General features: G+C 41.6%; 1 protein-coding gene across 2 annotated transcripts in view; it reads left to right on the forward strand.

Annotated features, from left to right (window-relative positions):
* Positions 1–282: 282 nt before the first annotated feature.
* SCAF4 (SR-related CTD associated factor 4) overlaps positions 283–18,504 on the forward strand; it is a 45,823-nt gene continuing 27,601 nt past the window's right edge. Inside the window, exons 1-5 of one of the 2 annotated variants that reach the window (XM_032200485.1) lie at positions 283–473; positions 12,405–12,488; positions 13,118–13,162; positions 14,509–14,670; positions 16,690–16,825. In XM_032200485.1, the coding sequence (XP_032056376.1) occupies positions 444–473; positions 12,405–12,488; positions 13,118–13,162; positions 14,509–14,670; positions 16,690–16,825 (457 nt within the window). In that variant the 5' untranslated portion in view covers positions 283–443. The remainder of the gene's footprint in view (positions 474–12,404; positions 12,489–13,117; positions 13,163–14,508; positions 14,671–16,689; positions 16,826–18,504) is intronic. The other variant, XM_032200475.1, reaches the window with a different exon arrangement.

An 18,504-nucleotide genomic window follows, 5' to 3' on the forward strand; every position in this document is an offset into this window, starting at 1 on the left:
AGTGAAGGAGCCACAGCTCCCTCCCCCCCCCTCTCCCGCTCCCCGCCATTTCCCCTCCCCGGGGGCGGGGCGAGGCGCTGACATGGCGGCGCCCGGGGAGCTCCCCCGGCCGCGGGTCACGTGACGCCGCCCGGGCGCGCGCTCCCGCCGGTGCCCTCCCCTCCCCTCCCCCCCCGCCGGTGCCGTGCCGCCATCCCGGCGTGCCGCGCGCGGCCTGGGGGCGCCGCCATCCCGCGGGGGAGCTGACGGGGCCCTGCCCGCCGCACCGGGAGGCGGGAAGCAGCAGGAGGAAGAGGAGGAGGAGGAGGAGGAGGAGGAGGAGAGGGAGAGGGGGGGGCCGCCCAACGGCCATGCCCGCGCGCAGCCCCTGAGCGGCGCCCGGCCGCCCCTCCCCTCCCCCCCCCGCGCGGCCGCCCGCCCGCCCGCAGCAGCCAGCCGCCAACATGGAGGCCGTGAACGCCTTCAACCAGGAGGTGGGAGCCGGGGGGCGGCGGGGAGGAGGAGGAGGAGGAGGAGGGAGGGAGGAGGGAGGAAGGAGGGAAGGAGGGAGGGAGCGGGGGCCCGGCCGCCATCGCTGTGTGTGTGTGGGGGGGTGCCCCCCCGATCCCTTCCCTTCCCCTCAGCGCTCGGTTTCCGGCTCTGGGCCGCGCGGGCCCGGCCCGCGGCCTGCGCTGGGGAAGGGCCCGGTAACGCCCGGCCGGCGGCCTGCGGGGCTGGGGGAGCGCGGGGAGGGGGGAGGCCGGCAGGGAGGGACGGGGAGAGGGCACGGCGCCGGCGGGCCGCGACACGGTGCGCCGTCAGGGGCTGGGAGCCCGCTCCCCGCACGGACACAGGGCCCCCGCCGGCCTCTGGGGGCTCCTTGTGGTGCTCTCCACGGCCAGGTTTTGTTCCCAAGCCGTGTGGAACAAGATGGACAACGGCCGGCTCGGCGGGCTGTGTGAGGCAGCGCTCCGGCCCCTCATCGATAAACTTTTCGGCCTAAGGCAGCTCCTGGCTGCACCGCGCTCGGCAGATCTGACTGCTGCGGGTCAGGTGTGGGCGACAAAGCACGGCCGTCTGCCTCGCGAACAGCCGGCTAAAAGTAAGGCAGGACCTCTCCCGCAGCGGGGAGCGCGTCCTGAAGGTTGCCGAGCGTGTTTGCCGAACGGAATGGAGAAAAATGGCAGGCTCCCCTCATGTGATGAAGTCACGCTGTGTAAAGTTCACTCCCTGCAACTGCTTGTCACACACACTCGGCCGAAAATCCACTCCTTGTTAAACAAAATGCGTATATTTAACAGCACAAAGTGAGAAATGGAGAGCACGGGTGTCCTGTGAACAATTTTTTTCATTTGTGCACGTTACGTGTTGAACCAGGCGTACAAAAAAGTGTACAAAAACCCTTCCCAAATACATTAGAGCAGAATGGCACACGTGCTGCATCTCCGGTTTGCATGCAGAAATTTTGTTAGCTGACTAAATATAAGCAAATTCTAGCAGCTGATCACTTCTACCTCCTTCATTTCAGCATGTTTCTACCTGATAAAACCTAATGGTACAGTGCTTCGTGCTTCTCATACAATAAAAACCACTTTTTTTTTTTGCTGATTTGGGGGTGAAAGCATGTGCGACTTTAGAGTCGACATCCATGTGCCTTGGTATTCTGTGACTAACCTCAGTTTCAGAAATAAATAGGCATGTTTTAATTAATGCATCCTCCTTTCAGATGAAGCAAAAGCATAATTATTTTGTTCGATACAATCAGAAATTTATTGTGTAATTTATTGTGTAAGCTGAAAGGTATTGAAACGCTGGATTTTATTTCAGTGTCAGTTATGGAGAAGAAAACTACTTGGAAGAACTCCTCTTCTGCAATCACTTGCACGTATGAGTGGCTCCATAGGACTGCTTGTGCATAGCATGTTAATAAATCTATTTTTTTTTTTTTTTTATAATTACTGTGCTGTACTTGCAGGGTGTGTTTATGGTGTTAGCTAAGGACATAAAGTTCTTCAGCTGTCCTTTTAGCTTTACAGAACGTATGCTGCCTGAAACTGCACCCAAAACAATGCAGATTAAAATAAAGTTCGAGACACCTCATGCTTTTTTTGAGGAGGGAAGGATTTACTTCAAACACTGTTCCTTTTCTGGGTTTTCTCACTGAAAGCGGAGGAAGGGCAGTTTTACAAAAATTGTCAATGTTCTCACAGGGTGGTGGGGATGGGGCAGGCTGGCGAGTGTGTGAGGACTCATTTTGTCTGTAGGACTGGACTAAAATGCATGGATGATGTAAGGACTGCAGAGGTATTAGTCTGTGCTAACCAAATAATTATTTTATTGAGAGTAAAACAGTTTCAACAACAAAGATCAGGGTTGTCCCCAAATACCCTGTAGGTCAAGGATTCCTCAACTTACGGTCTGACAGTTGTACAATACCATTGTAGAAAGGGACTTGTGGTTTTATAATGGCAACTTCAACTGCAGCAGCCGTGGGTTTGCTTCTGGACTTGCCGTGTATGCTGGAGGGGAGGCATTTCCAGCTTTGCTGTCCCTTCTGGGGTGGAGGTGGCAGCTGCCGGATCTCAGCCATTCTGAGTGCCAGCAGAGACGTGCGCTACTGCTTCAGGTGGTCTTACGATCTTTTGGGATTTGGGGGGCAAGTTTGGTGATTACAGTGACTTCTGAAATGGTGGGAGGTCCAAGCTCAAGTCATGTAAATTAGGCATCCTCTGGGCTGTTACATTGGTCTCCTCCTCTCAAAAAAGGGAAAAGCACCAGCAACATCCTTATTAATGCAATTTGTACTGTTTGCTTTGCCTGAAGCTGGTCACCCGGTCCTGTACGAATCATTCCTCGTTTTGGCTGACTCCGGTTTCGCTCAGAAGTTCAGGTTTTGGCCTATGAGTTACAGGCTTCTGACTGTATACGATCATGTTGCAGTGAAGTAACAAGTTTCTGCCTGTCAGCTAATTGTGATAAGTATGCGATCTTAGCTGCCCGTCTGAATCGGGAGGTGAAACTTCAATACAGAGCTCTGAGCTTGCATGTTGTGCTTAGCAATTGTGGCAAGCTACAAAAGAACACTCCGAGTCCATTCGTTTGGCTCTGGTGAGGGGTGGTAACTTACAGGGGTTGCGCAATTTGATCGTGTTTGATCGAGTTGCCCATTCCTTCAAGTCCTGTTCTGTGTACCTCTGTTTTGAATGCAGGCTTACCTGTCAGTGTGCCTCTAAAACTCTAATTTTTATAATGAGCGGGCACATTTTTTTGTATTCAGTGGACACGTTTGCTGCTTTGCTTTTATCCATCTGCACTCCGAGCAGGTATTACTGACTGAATAGGTAGGATTTGACAGTTATGTAGTACAGTATATTTTCCCCGAGGAAATTAGTTCAAAATGTGTCTTGGAAGAATGAGTTAGAATTCGTGTATTTTTTGATGAATATGGTTTGTTACATTAACATCGCGGTGTAAGTAAATCACAAAAGGTAATTTGATAATGGTACAAAACTTAGATCCGTCTTTAAGAAAGCAAGTGAGTATTTTTCTAAAACAATAAAAACACATCTGCCACGGTTCCTGAATGTTTTAATCCTTGTCGTGTTTGAATTTAGGGGATATATGTTTCCCTTTCATTACTCTGAAAAAATTGGAGCCTAAGGGTTATAAAAGTCTGAGACCAGAAGTAGAGATTTCTTTACAGTCTTGGTGGAAGTGGGATAAAGCCAAGTCTGCTATTTTGTAATCTTATATTTGTATTGAGTAATGCAATATGTTCATTTAATCATATGTCTCAGGTTGGGAGCAGGTAATCTCGACCACTACAACAGCTGATAGCCCCCTAGATCACAAACGGAATAGATACTTTGTGGGCAGCTCATTTTAAGTTCCAGTTGCAGCTTTCTTCTTTACCATTTATCTTTAGTCAGTGAACCAGTCAGTTGTATTTTTGTTCCGTACAGCTATCTTTCGCTGGTGGTAGACAACCTTTTGCATGTTCTGTTACAATCCCCTTCCCCCAATTGTTTTCTTCTTCATTTTGCCGTTGCCAGCAAGCTCCATCTCCCTCTGTGAAGAGGGAGGCATTCAAAGGTTTTAGCTCTGGTGAGCGAGGTGTGGGTAACCTGCATTCTCTGTTGCTCCCTCTTCTTCCCCTCCCCACCCCAGTGCCTGCAGACTGAGGTTAGTCGGTTTCATAGTGGTTCTTCGGCAATTTACTGAAACTCACCAGTCCTGGTTAGATTCCCTCTGATGTAAGGCAAAGCAGGAAGAACACAGCTGCCAATATCTGTGGTTGGAGGAAAGACAAAGGTCCCAGTCTTCTGTGCATTTTGCATCCCCCTTTGTCTCTCTCAGAAAACAGTGAAACCTTCTGCAGCTGACTAAAATATGTCCTATGTTCCAGAAGGTGCTATAGGATGTATTTTTAAGTGAGCATTGTCTTCCACATGTCCTGAGAGAGCCGCTCAAGCAGCCCTTCAAATGATGCTTGGATGGTGTAGAGGGCAAGAAGGGTAAGAGAGTGCTTCTAGAGTTTTAGACTGAATTTAGTCCTCCTTAGTGGGTGACGGAGACCGAAATCATTGCAGAGGCAGTGTGCAGCTCTTTGGGGACACAAGTTGCTTTGTTGCTTTTATGACTGCATCCCATTAGTTGAAGGATCATCATCATTCTGATTGTGAAATATCGGTGTCTGTTTCTTCTGGACTAAACCATTTCCAAGAATATGGAAATCTGTGATGTCTCACTTGAAATTCTTGGAAAGAGAAGAAATAAGATGAAAAGCTTTTCAGGAGATGTGCTGGACTAGTGAACGTAGCACTGACCCAAAGAGGCAGATCAGTTTCAAAAACATTTGTGTAGAAAATAAAGTTTTTGTCTGTGTGCTTTTATGCGGTCATCTCCATTTGACTGTGTTTGTTTTTTTTTTGGTCAAGATTTTTCTACCCAGAGCTTCTGAGTTTGTGAACGGTCTTCCTAGGCTGTAGCTTAGTGGATCGAGTATTCTTTTTGCTGGGCTTCGTATCTGATCAAAGTTAAATCTCGCTTTATTTTCCAAGGAATACAGGCTGGCTGCCGTAAATGCTGTGGTGATCTCTGATCTTCTGTGACACCTAATACTTGGTATGCTTCACAGCTGATGGTTAAGAATTTAAAACTTACATTGATCCTCTGAGACACGGCGTAGGAGCAGAAGTTTGGTAGACATCGTTATCTTTCTTAGCAGCCGAAGGAAGAACTGGGTGAGACCTTGGGAAGAAAGGAAGCAATGAGTTTTATAGGGGAAGGAAAATGTGTTTAACTGGTTTTCTTTGGACCCATGTGTATTTTTTTTGAAACATCTGACCTCTTAAAGATCTAGCCATGAATGATCTTGCTAACAAAGCACCATTACTGTTATTGTGCTGTTTGTGCTTGGTAGTCATGTCTTCTACAATCCATTTTTCTCTAAGTGCGTGAACAAATACCTATGCTATATGTGTGTAAGTGACTTATAAATTGTCTGTCTCCTGTGGTTTCTAAATGTGTAAATATATTTCAAAAAATAACAAGTGAATATGCAGAGTAATGACTGTATCGTGTGTGTGAAGCCTGCTTAAAGAAATGCTCTTGGACACGTGAGACTTGCTAAAATTGTTGAGGGCTTGTTAGACTCCTCTATTACAATTGGAGAAGGAAGTTTGAGTGAGAATATTTTAACAAAGACCCGAGTGCTTGATACCCACTAAACACTGCATTTCTTTTAGTAGGTTACGCGTCTCCTGCTCCTTTTCTGTCGGTTTTATTTAGTGAGTATATAATATATGAACTGAGCCGTACCTCCGTATTTGTAAATAGATCTCTTTATAGCAAAGAGACTTAAGCGGGAGAGCAAAGCCAGAGAAGTCAGCATTACTTAAAAGGTATTTATCTCCCTAATATGTTAGCTGGTGCTTAAAACAGATAAACAGACTTAAGATCCGGCATCAAGCTCAAAACACAACGAAGATTGTAAGCCTGATTTTTTTTTTTTTTCCTTCTGTGCCACTGGGATAAGTCTCACAGGATGTCACTGTTTCATGTCTTCCCTAGTAGTTTCAGTTTTGGGAAGTGTGTGAGCTGTTTCTATTCTTTGGCTATTTGTCTTAGGGTAGAGTAGAAGAATTCAGTCGGAGGGGACCTACAACAACCATCAGGTCCAACTGCCTGCCTGCTCCAGGGCTAACCAAAAGTTAAGGCACGTTACTGAGGGCATTGCCCAAATGCCTCTTGAGCACTGACGGGCATGGGGGCACCAACCACCCCTCTAGGCAGCCTGTTGCAGTGTTTGACCACCCTCACGGTAAATACATGTTTCCTCATGTCCAGCCTGAGCCTCCCCTGGAGCAGCTTTGTGCCGTTCCCATGTGTCCTGTCATCGGTGAGCAGGAGCAGAGGCCGGCACCTCCCTCCCCACTTCCCCTCCTCGGGGAGGTACAAAGTGACAAGGTCGCCTCCCAGCCTCCTCTTCTCCAGGCTGGACAAACCCAGTGTCCTCAGCCCCTCCTCACGGGACATGCCTTCCATCCCTTCTGCCAGCTTCGTTGCCCTCCTCTGGATACTTTCAAGGATCTTAACATCCTTTTTGTATTGCGGAAGCAGAACGGCACAGAGCATTCAAGGTGAGGCTGCACCAGCACTAACTATAGCGGGAGAATCGCCCCTTTTGAGCGGCTGGCTGTGCCGTGTGTAACACACCCCAAAATGCAGTCTGCCCTCCTGGCTGCCAGGGCACACTGTTGGCTCACGCTGAGCCAGCTGTCGACCGGCACCCCCAGGTCTCTTTCTGCTGAGCCACTCCTCAGCCGCTCCTCTCCCAGGCTGTGCCTGTGGCCAGTGCTTCTCTGTCCAAGGTGCAGCTCCTGGCATTTGCCTTTGTCAAGTCTGATGCCGTTGCCGATTGTCTAGTGCTCCAGCCTGTCTAGGTCCTTCTGCAAGGCCTCTCGTCCCTCTGGGCATCTGTTCATCTCTTCTGGCATGCACACATCACTGCCTGAGTTTGATTTTTTTTTTTTTTTTTTGTACTGAATTCAGTAATAAAGTGAAGCTGATAGTATTCCTGCATTTCATCCTTCTTGATAAGCTACGCTGTGCCAGATGTGCTGCCTTTTTAGGGTTCTAAGGTAGGGCTGTGGGTAAACTTCCAAGTAGAGCATATCTCTTCTGTTTCAAAAAAAACCCACCCCAAAACAGTTTCTCATGCTTCTTTGTAAAATAAACCCTCGAAAGACATTAATGGTCAAATAGCAGAAATCAGTAACTTGGTTTTTGGAAGACTATTTTGAGCAACCTGATCAAATGGGAGGTGTCCCTGCCCATGGCAGACGGGTTGGAATCAGATGGTTTTTAAGGTCCTTTCCAACCCAAACCGTTCTCTGATTCCCTAGGCCATCATCCTGTTCCTTCTCGCATTCCCTACGTCTCCTGCTGCACCTCACCCTACACCTTCGGTATGAACCGGAGCAGGTTGGACAGTCTGAGTTGGAAGGCCCTGTTAGTTTGCTCAGTTCTGCCACATGTTTTCCAGTACTTCTGCATTTTACATTGATCTGGGGGGACGTTTACTGGCTCACCCTTTAAACAGTGTGCAGAACAGGTCATCACCTTTTTACTCTCTGCTGAGCTTTAAGGAGCGGCTCTTTTTTCTGTTATTTAGTCGCATTTATTAGTCTGAAAATGAGCAGGTGATTTTCCTCCCTCTGAGATTCCTGGCTTGAGAGGTATTTTATCCTGTACATCCATACTGTTATGGGAAGTGTGCAGAAATATTCTTGAATGAGTATTTTGTATTGTGGTTTGAGTTTAGTAGGCTCTTCATTCTTTTTTTTTTTTGGTAGTACATGGGTTGATACAGAGCAACAAAGAAAAGATCCCTTTAAAAACATGGTGCTTTTAAAAACGTGCTGCCACAGCACACAGACTGTCAGTTACACAGAGGGAGGTTCCAGAAATGTTTGCAAATTCTTAAATTGAATGGTGTCCTAAGCCAGAGCTTGTGTACAACAACCGAGCATTTTTTCCATACTACTTTCAACAGGTAAGATGGTTTTAACTGACACAGGGAACTTTTCTAAAGACCTTTGATGATGATCTTGATAGCACTTTGTGGCTAAGCCCTTTTGTTAGTTACTCTACGTTGTTTTTCCCTTGTCTGTGAAAAGATCCACACAGATGGCAGGATACAATTCTTCTTAAACTACTGAAATTTGTAAAAGTAAACAAAAATACAAGTCTTGAGTAGTTCTTGGGTTTATTAAAAGAAGGTTTCACTTCATTTCTTCTCCCTTGCTGCCTCTTGCCCTGTTGTGCCCCCCATCCTTGGCAGTGGGATACCCATTTGACTCCTGATTGCCAGGTGAGCTGTCTGGGGTCAGTAGCCTCTGCTTGTTCCTTTAAACAGCAGTGTCACTGTACAGGGAAGGAAGGCAGGGAGCAGCTACGAGCTGTTTCTTTTCCCCAAACATGCGGTTATGGTTGGTAGGAATGCGGTGGTGAGAGCAGCAAGTCATTTCCGAGCAGGTCACAGGCTCTGCTCTTGGAGGCAGCCTGCTGGAAGTGCCCTAAAAGCTAAGCTTTCGCACCTAGGCTGCTTCTTGAATTGCTCGTAGCGCACTTTGAGGAATTAGATGTTGCAGTATTCTTGGAAAAAGACACCTCTGAAAATATTTTTTTTTTATTTTTTTTTTTTGGGCATATATTGGTTCTGGGAACGTGTATGAAAAAGGATTTAAGTCTAGTTGAACAGAATAGTTGAACATAATACTGAACAATTTCCCTTTCTGACAGAAAATTCACAAGGAACTAGTAAGGCTGTTTAAATTTTAGGTTTATCCTTCTTTACAACACCGTTTTGACATGTGCAACTATTATAGTGAGAATTAAGTAAAAGCCAGGTTTAAAACACTTATTTGGTAATCTAAAATCATAAGAAAATCCAAAAGGCGAGGAAGGTTTGGTGTGCCATTCAAAAAGCTAGCTGTGTGTGTGAAGAGAGAGCAGAGTATATATGCAAGCATGTGTGTGTGTGTGTGTGTTTAGGTATAAAACTATTTTCATCTTAATCTGATAGGTGTTTCAGCTCTAGTTCATCCTGGGCTGTCTTCTCTGGAAATATCTGCCTGTACTGACCTCATTGCTTTTACTGTGTTTTTGTTGCTCTTGCCCAGAGTGCTGTCTGTAACAGCAAATGAACAATTTGCAGTCATCTGCTCAGTCCTGTTCTCCCAAAGCTTCTGTTTATTCCTGCCTTATTAGCCTCAGCTCCAGCCTCTCGTGTCCTTTAATTAATGCCTTCTTGAAGCTACCATGTTGTTTATTGCATCCTCCCTGGCTACTTCACTGCATCTAGCTGGTTTCCCTTCTTCCTGCCCTCCAGCACTTCTGTGCTCCTTGCGTTTTTTTCCCCCAGTTGTAACATCATTCTTGGGATACCTTTTCAGACACCATTTTTTTTTCCCTTTTTTTTTTTCTTTCCCTCTTTTCTGCATCTTGTTTATTGTCATGTCCTGCTACGAGCTCTCCCAGTTTCCTGGTTCTCTCCTGTGGTGTTCCTGAAGAAGGAGCGCTGAAGTGCTGCTTTCACGCTGGCTTCTTTGTTCTGGGAACAGGGGCTGCCTCCTTTTTCTGCAGGGCTGGTTGCTTCGTGGTGCGTAAGGGAAAGGATACGGAGTGCCGGTCTTAAAATGTTGGCTCCTTTTTCTCCTGCTCCACCTCATTTTTCAAGCCTTCTGGTGGTCTGTTTGTGGGTGTTGGGTTCTTTGTTAGTTTTGTTTTTCATTGCATCTTGAAACAGATTTTCCATAGTTTTAATGTAAGCATTGGCTTTGTTCATCTTGAGCCTTTGCACTTACTCTATAGAAAATTATAATTCAGAATTGAAATTAAAACGCAGACACCTCTCTCCTTCTGTCTTTTATCAGACAGATTTTATTTGGCCATATTGTGATTTGTCAGCAAGCAGAGATGTTAGCTGAAGTGTGTCTTACAGCTTGAATGGTTTTAAAATGAAATATTCTGGCACTGGAGCTTGCCTTTTATGGAGATTTGTAACGAAAAGCCATGGTTATGACTTGGTGTTGGTGTTGGAAAGGATATCTGGCTACCGCTCTCTTGAAGGACAATTTTTCTTCATTCCTATCTCTTGGATTAGGAATACAATTAAAAATATACATACATATATTCCTGCTTACCCTTTATGTTTGATTGGTGTCAAGCTTTCATTTTGAACTGCTGAATTAATACGTTGTCAGTTTACTTGCCTTCAAAAAATTGGCTGTAATTTTTTTTTGCCTTCTGCATAAACACACTTTTTTTTTCCTTTAACTGAGACAACAGGTAAATCTGTGTAAGTTGGTCACTTCAAAAATATCTCAAAACTTTAAATTCATAGAAAAATAAGGGCGATTTATAAATGACTTCTTGCTTTTCATTGCACTGTCACATGAAGATATTCTGCACTTTGTTCTGTGGCAGGCAATTCATTACATTTTTGACTAGTATTCAAGGGTTTTAGTTTTCCTTTATTTCATTGTGACAAACAAAACCACTGATGTAATGCAAAACTTTCTTCTGTGATTTGTGGGGAAAAATTCAAGGTAAAAATGATTGTGTAGGAAATATTGAAGATCTGTTCCTTGCATTACAAAAAACGTGACAATATGAGGATTCTTTCTGCATTTAGTAAGCCATGACTTAGGTTTAAGCTCAATTAAATTAAGCAAATTAAGTTCATGGGAAGATAGAAAATAGTATTTAGTGGGCTGAGAGCACCTAAGTATGAGGTGTGATTAGGAAGGAGGAGTTAAGAAGTAGTACTGGAACATCCTGGCTTCTGTTTCTGCCTGGAAGATGGGAAAGAAGATTGGAGAAAACTGTTCTGACACGCCAACGTGGATTGTGCTTCCAGGTCTGCAGACGAGCAGGGTAGAAGCAGTCACAGTACGCCATAAAACCATAGCGTAGCATATGGTGTAGTTTCAGCACTCGGCTATTTTTACGATGGGAAATTACAACAGCAGCTTATGGAGTACATGGAGTTCAGTGTAAATCCAGGGTAGGCAGGCTGGGCTGGGAAATGGTGAAAGGTGCACGGTATTTTGGTGTCGTGTGTGCGTGTGCAGCACATGCTGCTGGTGCCTGACTGGAGGACTGGTGTTGAAAAACAGCCCTTCCAAAATCTCTTATCTCCGTGTTCTCGTTAAAAACTCTACACGCAGCAAATTAGAGTAAGAAAATTACGCCATTGAGATGGTGCTGGGGACCTGAGGAGAACACGGTGCTCTTTCCTCGGCTCTGTGGTGCCAGCTGGGACAGTTCTACATCCAGGTTTTAGTTTCTTTCAGTTTCTGAAATGTTCGTGCTTCCAGTGTCATGGAAGTGTCACTGGAAGACCAAGTGGTGTTTTTTTTCTCAATGCCTATACTGAAAACTTTGTGAGACCATTTTGTAATAAAATTTCTCATGTGAGATGCAAGTCACACTGATGCCATTTGTGAATATGAAGTGCTTTCAGTGAATTTAGACTTGAAAAAAATAACAACTTGGATCCTGCATTACTAGAAATTCATTTTTGTGCTTAACTTTCTTAACAGACCAGCACTTGGGGTTCTTAAATTCTGGTAGGATTACAACTTTTTGATATACTGTACCTGGGCTATGCTTAAAGAACCTAGGGTATAATTATTCTTTAAGTCCAGCTCACAGAGTGCCACAAATTGCCATCTCTGTTACGACTAGTCGCTTCTGAAAGCTTTGTCCTTCAGGATCTAACTTTTCCACTGGGCAGCATTAGGATGGAGAACAGTGCAGTGGATTCTACAGAACAGCTGGTGCAGTTAATTTTAATAATAATATGGGATGTTTGTAGCAAACCAAGTGTCTTCGTTAAAGACATTAGCAATGTCTATATATATATAGCAGGATAATTTGAAAACTTAGCATTGATTTAATGGCCTTGATGGATGAAAGTTGGCATGCTTCTATGCAAATTGTTTTAAGATTATATCAGTCTAGCTATCTGTAGGGATGTCCTAACATTTCTATTTTTTAAGGAGACATTCAGGCTAATTTAAATCAAGACACGGTTAATTGATTTATATTGCTTCTGTAAAAAAGTTCCTATACTGTAAGCAGGTACCTGTTTTTAAACGTAAGTGGGACTTTGACCAGTGGGCCTTATCTTGCAAATTGCTGAATATGGGCTACTTCGCAAGGAAGACAGCTTTGAACATTGCCTAGAAAGATCTGCTTGGTAGTCTTGTTGTTTCAAAGGCCAACCAGCGTTGCAGTGATACGTAACGTGGAACATCTGTAATCAATCAGTTGTCTGAAATGTTGTCTTTTTGGGTAACAGCTTAAACTTCATAACACATTTTTAATATTTGTTTGTGTTTTCTTTTTCTCTTCAGCTCTTTTCATTGATGGAAATGAAACCTCCTATTTCCCGAGCAAAAATGATTCTCATCACAAAAGCTGCCATTAAAGCTATTAAGGTAAGGTACAATAGCCTAAAAATAAAACCATAACAGTAGCAATGTGTTATTGTTTTACTTCTAATCAAATGCATCTCCAGACTTCCCAGTCTTAGCTTCATGGATGTTTTATTCTAGCTGGCATTAAGAAACAAGTGGGTGGTGAGCATCATCTCCTGGTTTTAGACTAGTAGCATAATGCCAGCTTCATTTTTTGAATCATTGCTTTTTAATGCCACCCACTCTAGTGTTATGATTTCTGTGTAATAAAACTTTAAATGTTGCAGCATGCAACTGAGTCGTAACATATTAAAACATATTGAACTTGCTTGTAAAGTAAATCCAGAAAGTTCTCACTAATACTCAAAAAGCAGGATGTCTTTTGTGTACATATTGAAACACTTCTGTAGAAAGGATGGCTTGTGTCTGTCTGTTCTCCCTGTGAATTTTTTTCTCCATTAGCTATAGAGCTTGATTAATTCTAACATGCTTCTTTCTCGAATGTGATTTCAGTATTTTATTTGTAGTCCTTCCTAAATGATAGTAAGCACAGAGTTAAAACGTTTCTAAAATGGTGTCACTGTCAAGTAGTTGATAAATTATTTGTATTAATTGTATGTATTAATGTATTAATTGTATTTATTTTTCAGCTCTACAAACACGTTGTCCAGATTGTAGAGAAGTTTATCAAAAAGGTAATTTAAAAAAAAAAAAAAAAACACTTGTCTGCATCTGTTACTCCATATTATTAATAATGCTGGTAAATATCCAAAAAGGCTACTGTTATTCAGGGATTGACGGAAGCAATTCATTTTTTTTAGGGTTTTATAGGTTTTATATGTTTTGATATCTTTTTGAGTATATAATCTCCTCGTTTGAATCTTCCATACTACATTCGGAAGAGGAAGAAAAAAAGTATTGTAAAACTCCCCCCTTCTCCAATCACCAACTAGGGAGGAAACTAACAATGCTGAACTTGAAACTGATTTTCACTGGTAAAAATAATGCATATTTTAGGAAATACAATTTTTATACTTGCCTAGGCATGTAGAACAACAGGCTAGAATGTAATGATTCACTGAAAGGAAACTCGCATACTGCCTAACATAAGTTCCCCTGAGTGAACAGAAAAAATACTTTTTCATTTGTGGAAGAGAAGAACTTGCAGTTCTTTTGCAAGTTGCTTTAAATACCAGAACATAGAGTTAGTTGATGGAAGAAGTCCAGAGCGTTTGAGTGTAAGGTAGCTTGACAACACAATTGTGACAGTCTGTACAGGAAAGTAGTAGATCTGTTGTTTTCAAGCTAAAGATGCTTTAAAAGCAGAGATAGGGAAGGTGAAGGCTGCTTCAAGCTAGGCAGGCATATTTTACTCTGTTCCAAATGTTAAAGCATTTTTTTCCTTCTGTCTCGATTTCTATCAACAAAAGTAAAGCATTGAAAGGATTCTACCTAAGCATGATACAAAAGTCTTTTCTGTATGCACGCGCAGCTGTAACTTGTGTTTCTATAAAAATGTTAGCACCCCATTTTTCCAACTTAATGAAAATAACAATAACTTTTTACACAATGTAGTATATAAATTGAAAGTTTTTTCAGATTAAGATTCTTAATGATGCATAATACCAACTTCTTTCAGTACAGTAAAATAGAGTCTATATCTTTTTGTAGAAATTTGTATGTGAACATGATATTACAGTTCACTTTTTGTTGTCCTTAACAACTATTACTGTTGAATCTATTTAAATACTTGTTTTCATTTAAAAAAAAAATGCAGAAAAACGTTTTTTTTTGGTGGTGCTGCCATAAACATTAGATCTGTGATCAGTTTGAAATTCATCATTCTGTTTGCTTTTATACCATACATGATCTACATAGACTGAAGCCTGTATGGTTTTAGAAACAAATGGTAATTGCGTTGACGTGGTTTTTTTTCCCTACCTTAATATACTAAGTGTAGATTCCTTGTAGGGAACTGAGGTGAATGCATGCCATCTTCTTAGTATCACTGGCTAAAGGACATTTTTTTGTGTGTTTTCAGTGCAAACCAGAATATAAAGTCCCTGGATTGTATGTTATTGACTCTATTGTTCGTCAGTCTCGTCACCAGTTTGGAACGGACAAGGATGTCTTTGGGCCAAGATTCTCTAAAAATATTACTGCCACATTCCAGTATTTGTATCTCTGTCCATCTGAAGACAAGGTACAGCTATGATTTCTTGTGTTGTTGTGAATTGATAAGTGTTCTTGTGACATTTATATTTACAGGAAAGCTAATTTGGTGATTCTCTATGTCCTTGTAGTGCCTATTTATTATATGAGATGGTAAAACATGGCGAGAAAGATTGTCAATGGCAATAGTTAAATGGAAGTTCTAAGTTATACCCCCCAAAAAAAACATTTTGCCTAAATTCATCACTTTTGCTCTGTGTATGCAGACACACGAACATTGTGAGTGTGTGAGACTATGCCAAAACTTTTCTTCTTAGTGTGGAGGGTGGTGTCTCCCACAGAAAGGTGTTGTAGAAGTGCCAGAGTTGTAGCAAGTGATGGTTCTGCTCCTAGGCCTTTCCTAATAAAATGACTATCTTTATTTCTGCAGTCTTGACACATCCCGCATTTGAGAATTTAATTGCTTCTCTCCATTGTGAAGACTTATTTAAGGCCTCAGTTTTCTTAGTTTACCCTTAGTTTCTTAATGGTCCCAGTTGCTACCAACAGAAGATGGCTTTTATGCCCTCTGTTGGAACACATTCAAAAGGCTGCCGGGATAAGTGCATTTTAGGAGTTGCCAGTTTGCAGAAAATTGCTTACTCACTGCAACACTAAGAGCAAAATATTCTTTTTCTAAGTGACTTTTTTCTAACTTCCTACCTAAGCTGTTGAAATGTTTTGATACTCTGTTTTCTAGGATGGAAACTGAAGACCTTCAGACTGAGTCTGATACTCTGAAACTTGATGCGTGAATGTCTAGAACCTAAACAAAAAATGACCTGTAGATGCAGAATAACCATGGCTGATATCAAAAGTGAATGATAACTGTATTTTTAATAGCCTTTTCGTAAGATTATTGTGGGATTGAAATTACTACGTGATTTTCAAGCCTTTCAGAGAGATAGAATAGTTGAGGCCAGAAATGCTGCTGTCCTGAAGTTTAACTATTCTTCAGTCCAAAATTTTGTACAAAAATAGCCATTCCAAGTTTCTGTCTAATTGATACCATTGTAGAAATATTTTGTTAAATTCTTCAATCATTTAGCTTATGACAGTACCAGTGGATTTCTATGGGTGTATGTAACTGAACACAGTAAGACATTTGACTGTTGAAACAAGAACAGAATCAACTCATTCTTGGAAGCTGCGTTAGAACTGAGAAGTACTTAAAATGTATGTGTGTAAGTCAGATGACTAAGTATATAAAAAGGATGGGTATGCCAAGATTAAATATAACGTTTATTCTGATTTCTATCTGTTTGTATGTTACACCTGAAGCAGCACATCTAGTTAGGTATTATTGATTAACGCTAGGGTAAAGAAAGACTACGTTCCAGCTTGTTCCTTAAGGTTTATTTTTTTTATTAAAAAAAAAAAAAAGAACAAGCTTAAAATAACAGCTGTCAGTCAGAGGTTCTAATTTAATCTTCCTTCAGTGATCAGTTAGAGAATTTTCCACCCGCTTTCCTGATCTTTTGAATGCTGATAGAGATGAGTTTTCTGGTGCCAACATAAAATTGGTTGGGTTATTTGAAAAAATTTCAGTCTTCACTAACTTTGAAACTTTGTTCTAGTATTTTATGGTCTGATTGCCCCTCTCTCCACTGGGCTTTCCTAGCTCATCTTCATTTTCTGTCTTGTAACATTTGTTGCTTGTTTCACTCCTTTATGACTGTCTGTGAAGAAATGGTAGTGGGGCTGATGTGACTTCTGCTGCTGCCGTTTTATCAAACTGGATTTTGTGATGGGCTAGAACAGCTTTAGAAAAATGGCACAAGGGGATAATAAGTTGGCAGGTTGTATCTTTGCTATATGCAAGGTCTTGCTGACCTGTGTGACAACACAGAGGGTTAGTTAAAAGGTATGCCCAATTCTGCTGAACTACTGGACTGATCAACCCTTTCTTCTCAACATTAAAAAAAAAAAAAAAAAAAAAAAAAAGATGAATTTGGAGTTTGTGAATTAGGGAAGCTGTATTTAGCGTTGATGTCTGCTTTTGTTTCGACAGAGTAAAATAGTCCGTGTCCTGAACCTTTGGCAGAAAAATGGTGTTTTTAAAATTGAGATCATTCAACCCCTTCTGGATATGGCAGCGGGAACTAGTACTGCTGCTCCAATGACAGAAAATGCTACTAATAATGAAGGTATGAATGACATCATGGCTTTTGCTACCTCTTTTAGAAAGGTGAATGGTGTTAGAAACATTCGTGCTTTCACGTTAAAGTGCTACTAGTAGTTTCAATAGGAATGTATTAATAAAAATTCAACTTTGCTGTCACAACTATGTGGGCCAGCTGTAGTCAGTACTGATACTGTACTTTAGAAGTTATCAGGATGTGAATGATCATTTTCAAAATACCCCAAGTCAATACTGTGTGAATGCATATGGATACACACGTTTTCCATAAAGATGACTTAATGTTCACTCTTAAAATAATCTTTTCTTTAGTCTGAAATATTTTTCTGTTGCTTCTTAGTTTTATAATTCTCATGTCCCTTTTTCTTAATGTTAGAATCATGCCATAAAGCATGATGTTCAACATAAGAGCTTACACTGAATCATCTTAATGTCTGAAAGCAATAGCTGTTAATCTCTTTCAGTGAGAAACCCCGAAACATTTTATGCTGGTGTTTCAAATCCAAATTCCTGAACAGTAAATTTAAGACCGGTGGTAGGCTTTTACATGGACTACTGGTAGAAAACCACTGAACTAAAGAGTAAAGTAATGACTGCCTTCTCACAGTATTTTCACTGACCTATTTTATGCCACACAAAAAGCTGGTAGTGAGGTTACTGAATTGTGGAAGAACAGATGCTTACCACAAATCCCTCTTTCTCTGGGGGACCTTCTTTTTGAGTTTCTGTATTTCGGTCTTAGTTTTTGTAACCTCCGTATTTGCTGCACTAGTATATGTTGGAATAGGACTGACAAAAATGTAATAATGTGAATGAGGTGAGGTGGCACTCAAAATAATGATGCACAGTAGCATAAATGGAATCTTCTCCAGTCGTGTTCAGGAAAATGTATCTATTGATTTTTTTTTTTTTTTTTTTTTTAAACATGGTGAGGTGGGGAGAGGATATTTTAGCATCTCAGCTCAGATGCAGACTAATGGCTATATGGTTCCATTCAGTTATAACAGACAAGTGGCACTATTGTTCTGTCTCATTACTGGTAGCTAACAGATCGGGTGCCTTTTATGTAGGTGTTCATTCTCATTTCAGTCAGATTATTCACATGCACAAGAGGGGATAATTTGGCCCTGAAATAAACATGCTAATGATTAATAATAAATATATTAATGCATTATATGAAATAGAATCTCTTTCACTTATGCTGCAAAATCTGTTTAGCCAAAAAGATAATTTTGTTTTCTCCATTGAGCAAGCAAACATCCCTCTGAATATATAAAGGAAGTAATTTGGGAGTTAAAAGTATATTTTAAATCGATCATGGATCTTTTTGCAGAATTTTTATGTAACATCTGACTGCTGGGAAAATGTTATTCAACATTTGACTCTGCTTGCTGCTTGTCAGCACTGCAGTAGTTTAAACTGCAAACAGATGAATGGGTTTAAAGATGTTCATACCATGAAGCAAACATTTGCTTAGTTTCTCAAAAAATGTATTTTTTTTAAACTTTATTTCATGGTACAATTTTGCAATATTCTGTTAAAATATATTTACTGAAGAAGAGTTACTTGCTCACAACATGGAGAAATTGCTGGTATTGCTGCTAATTTATGTTGTACTAGCAAAACATTTGTTAAAAGACAAAAAACATTGTAACTTAAAGCAAAGAGAATGGGAAAGCTGCATAT

This window comes from Aythya fuligula, chromosome 1, assembly GCF_009819795.1.
Source record: "Aythya fuligula isolate bAytFul2 chromosome 1, bAytFul2.pri, whole genome shotgun sequence".
NCBI classification, from domain to species: Eukaryota; Metazoa; Chordata; class Aves; order Anseriformes; family Anatidae; genus Aythya; species Aythya fuligula.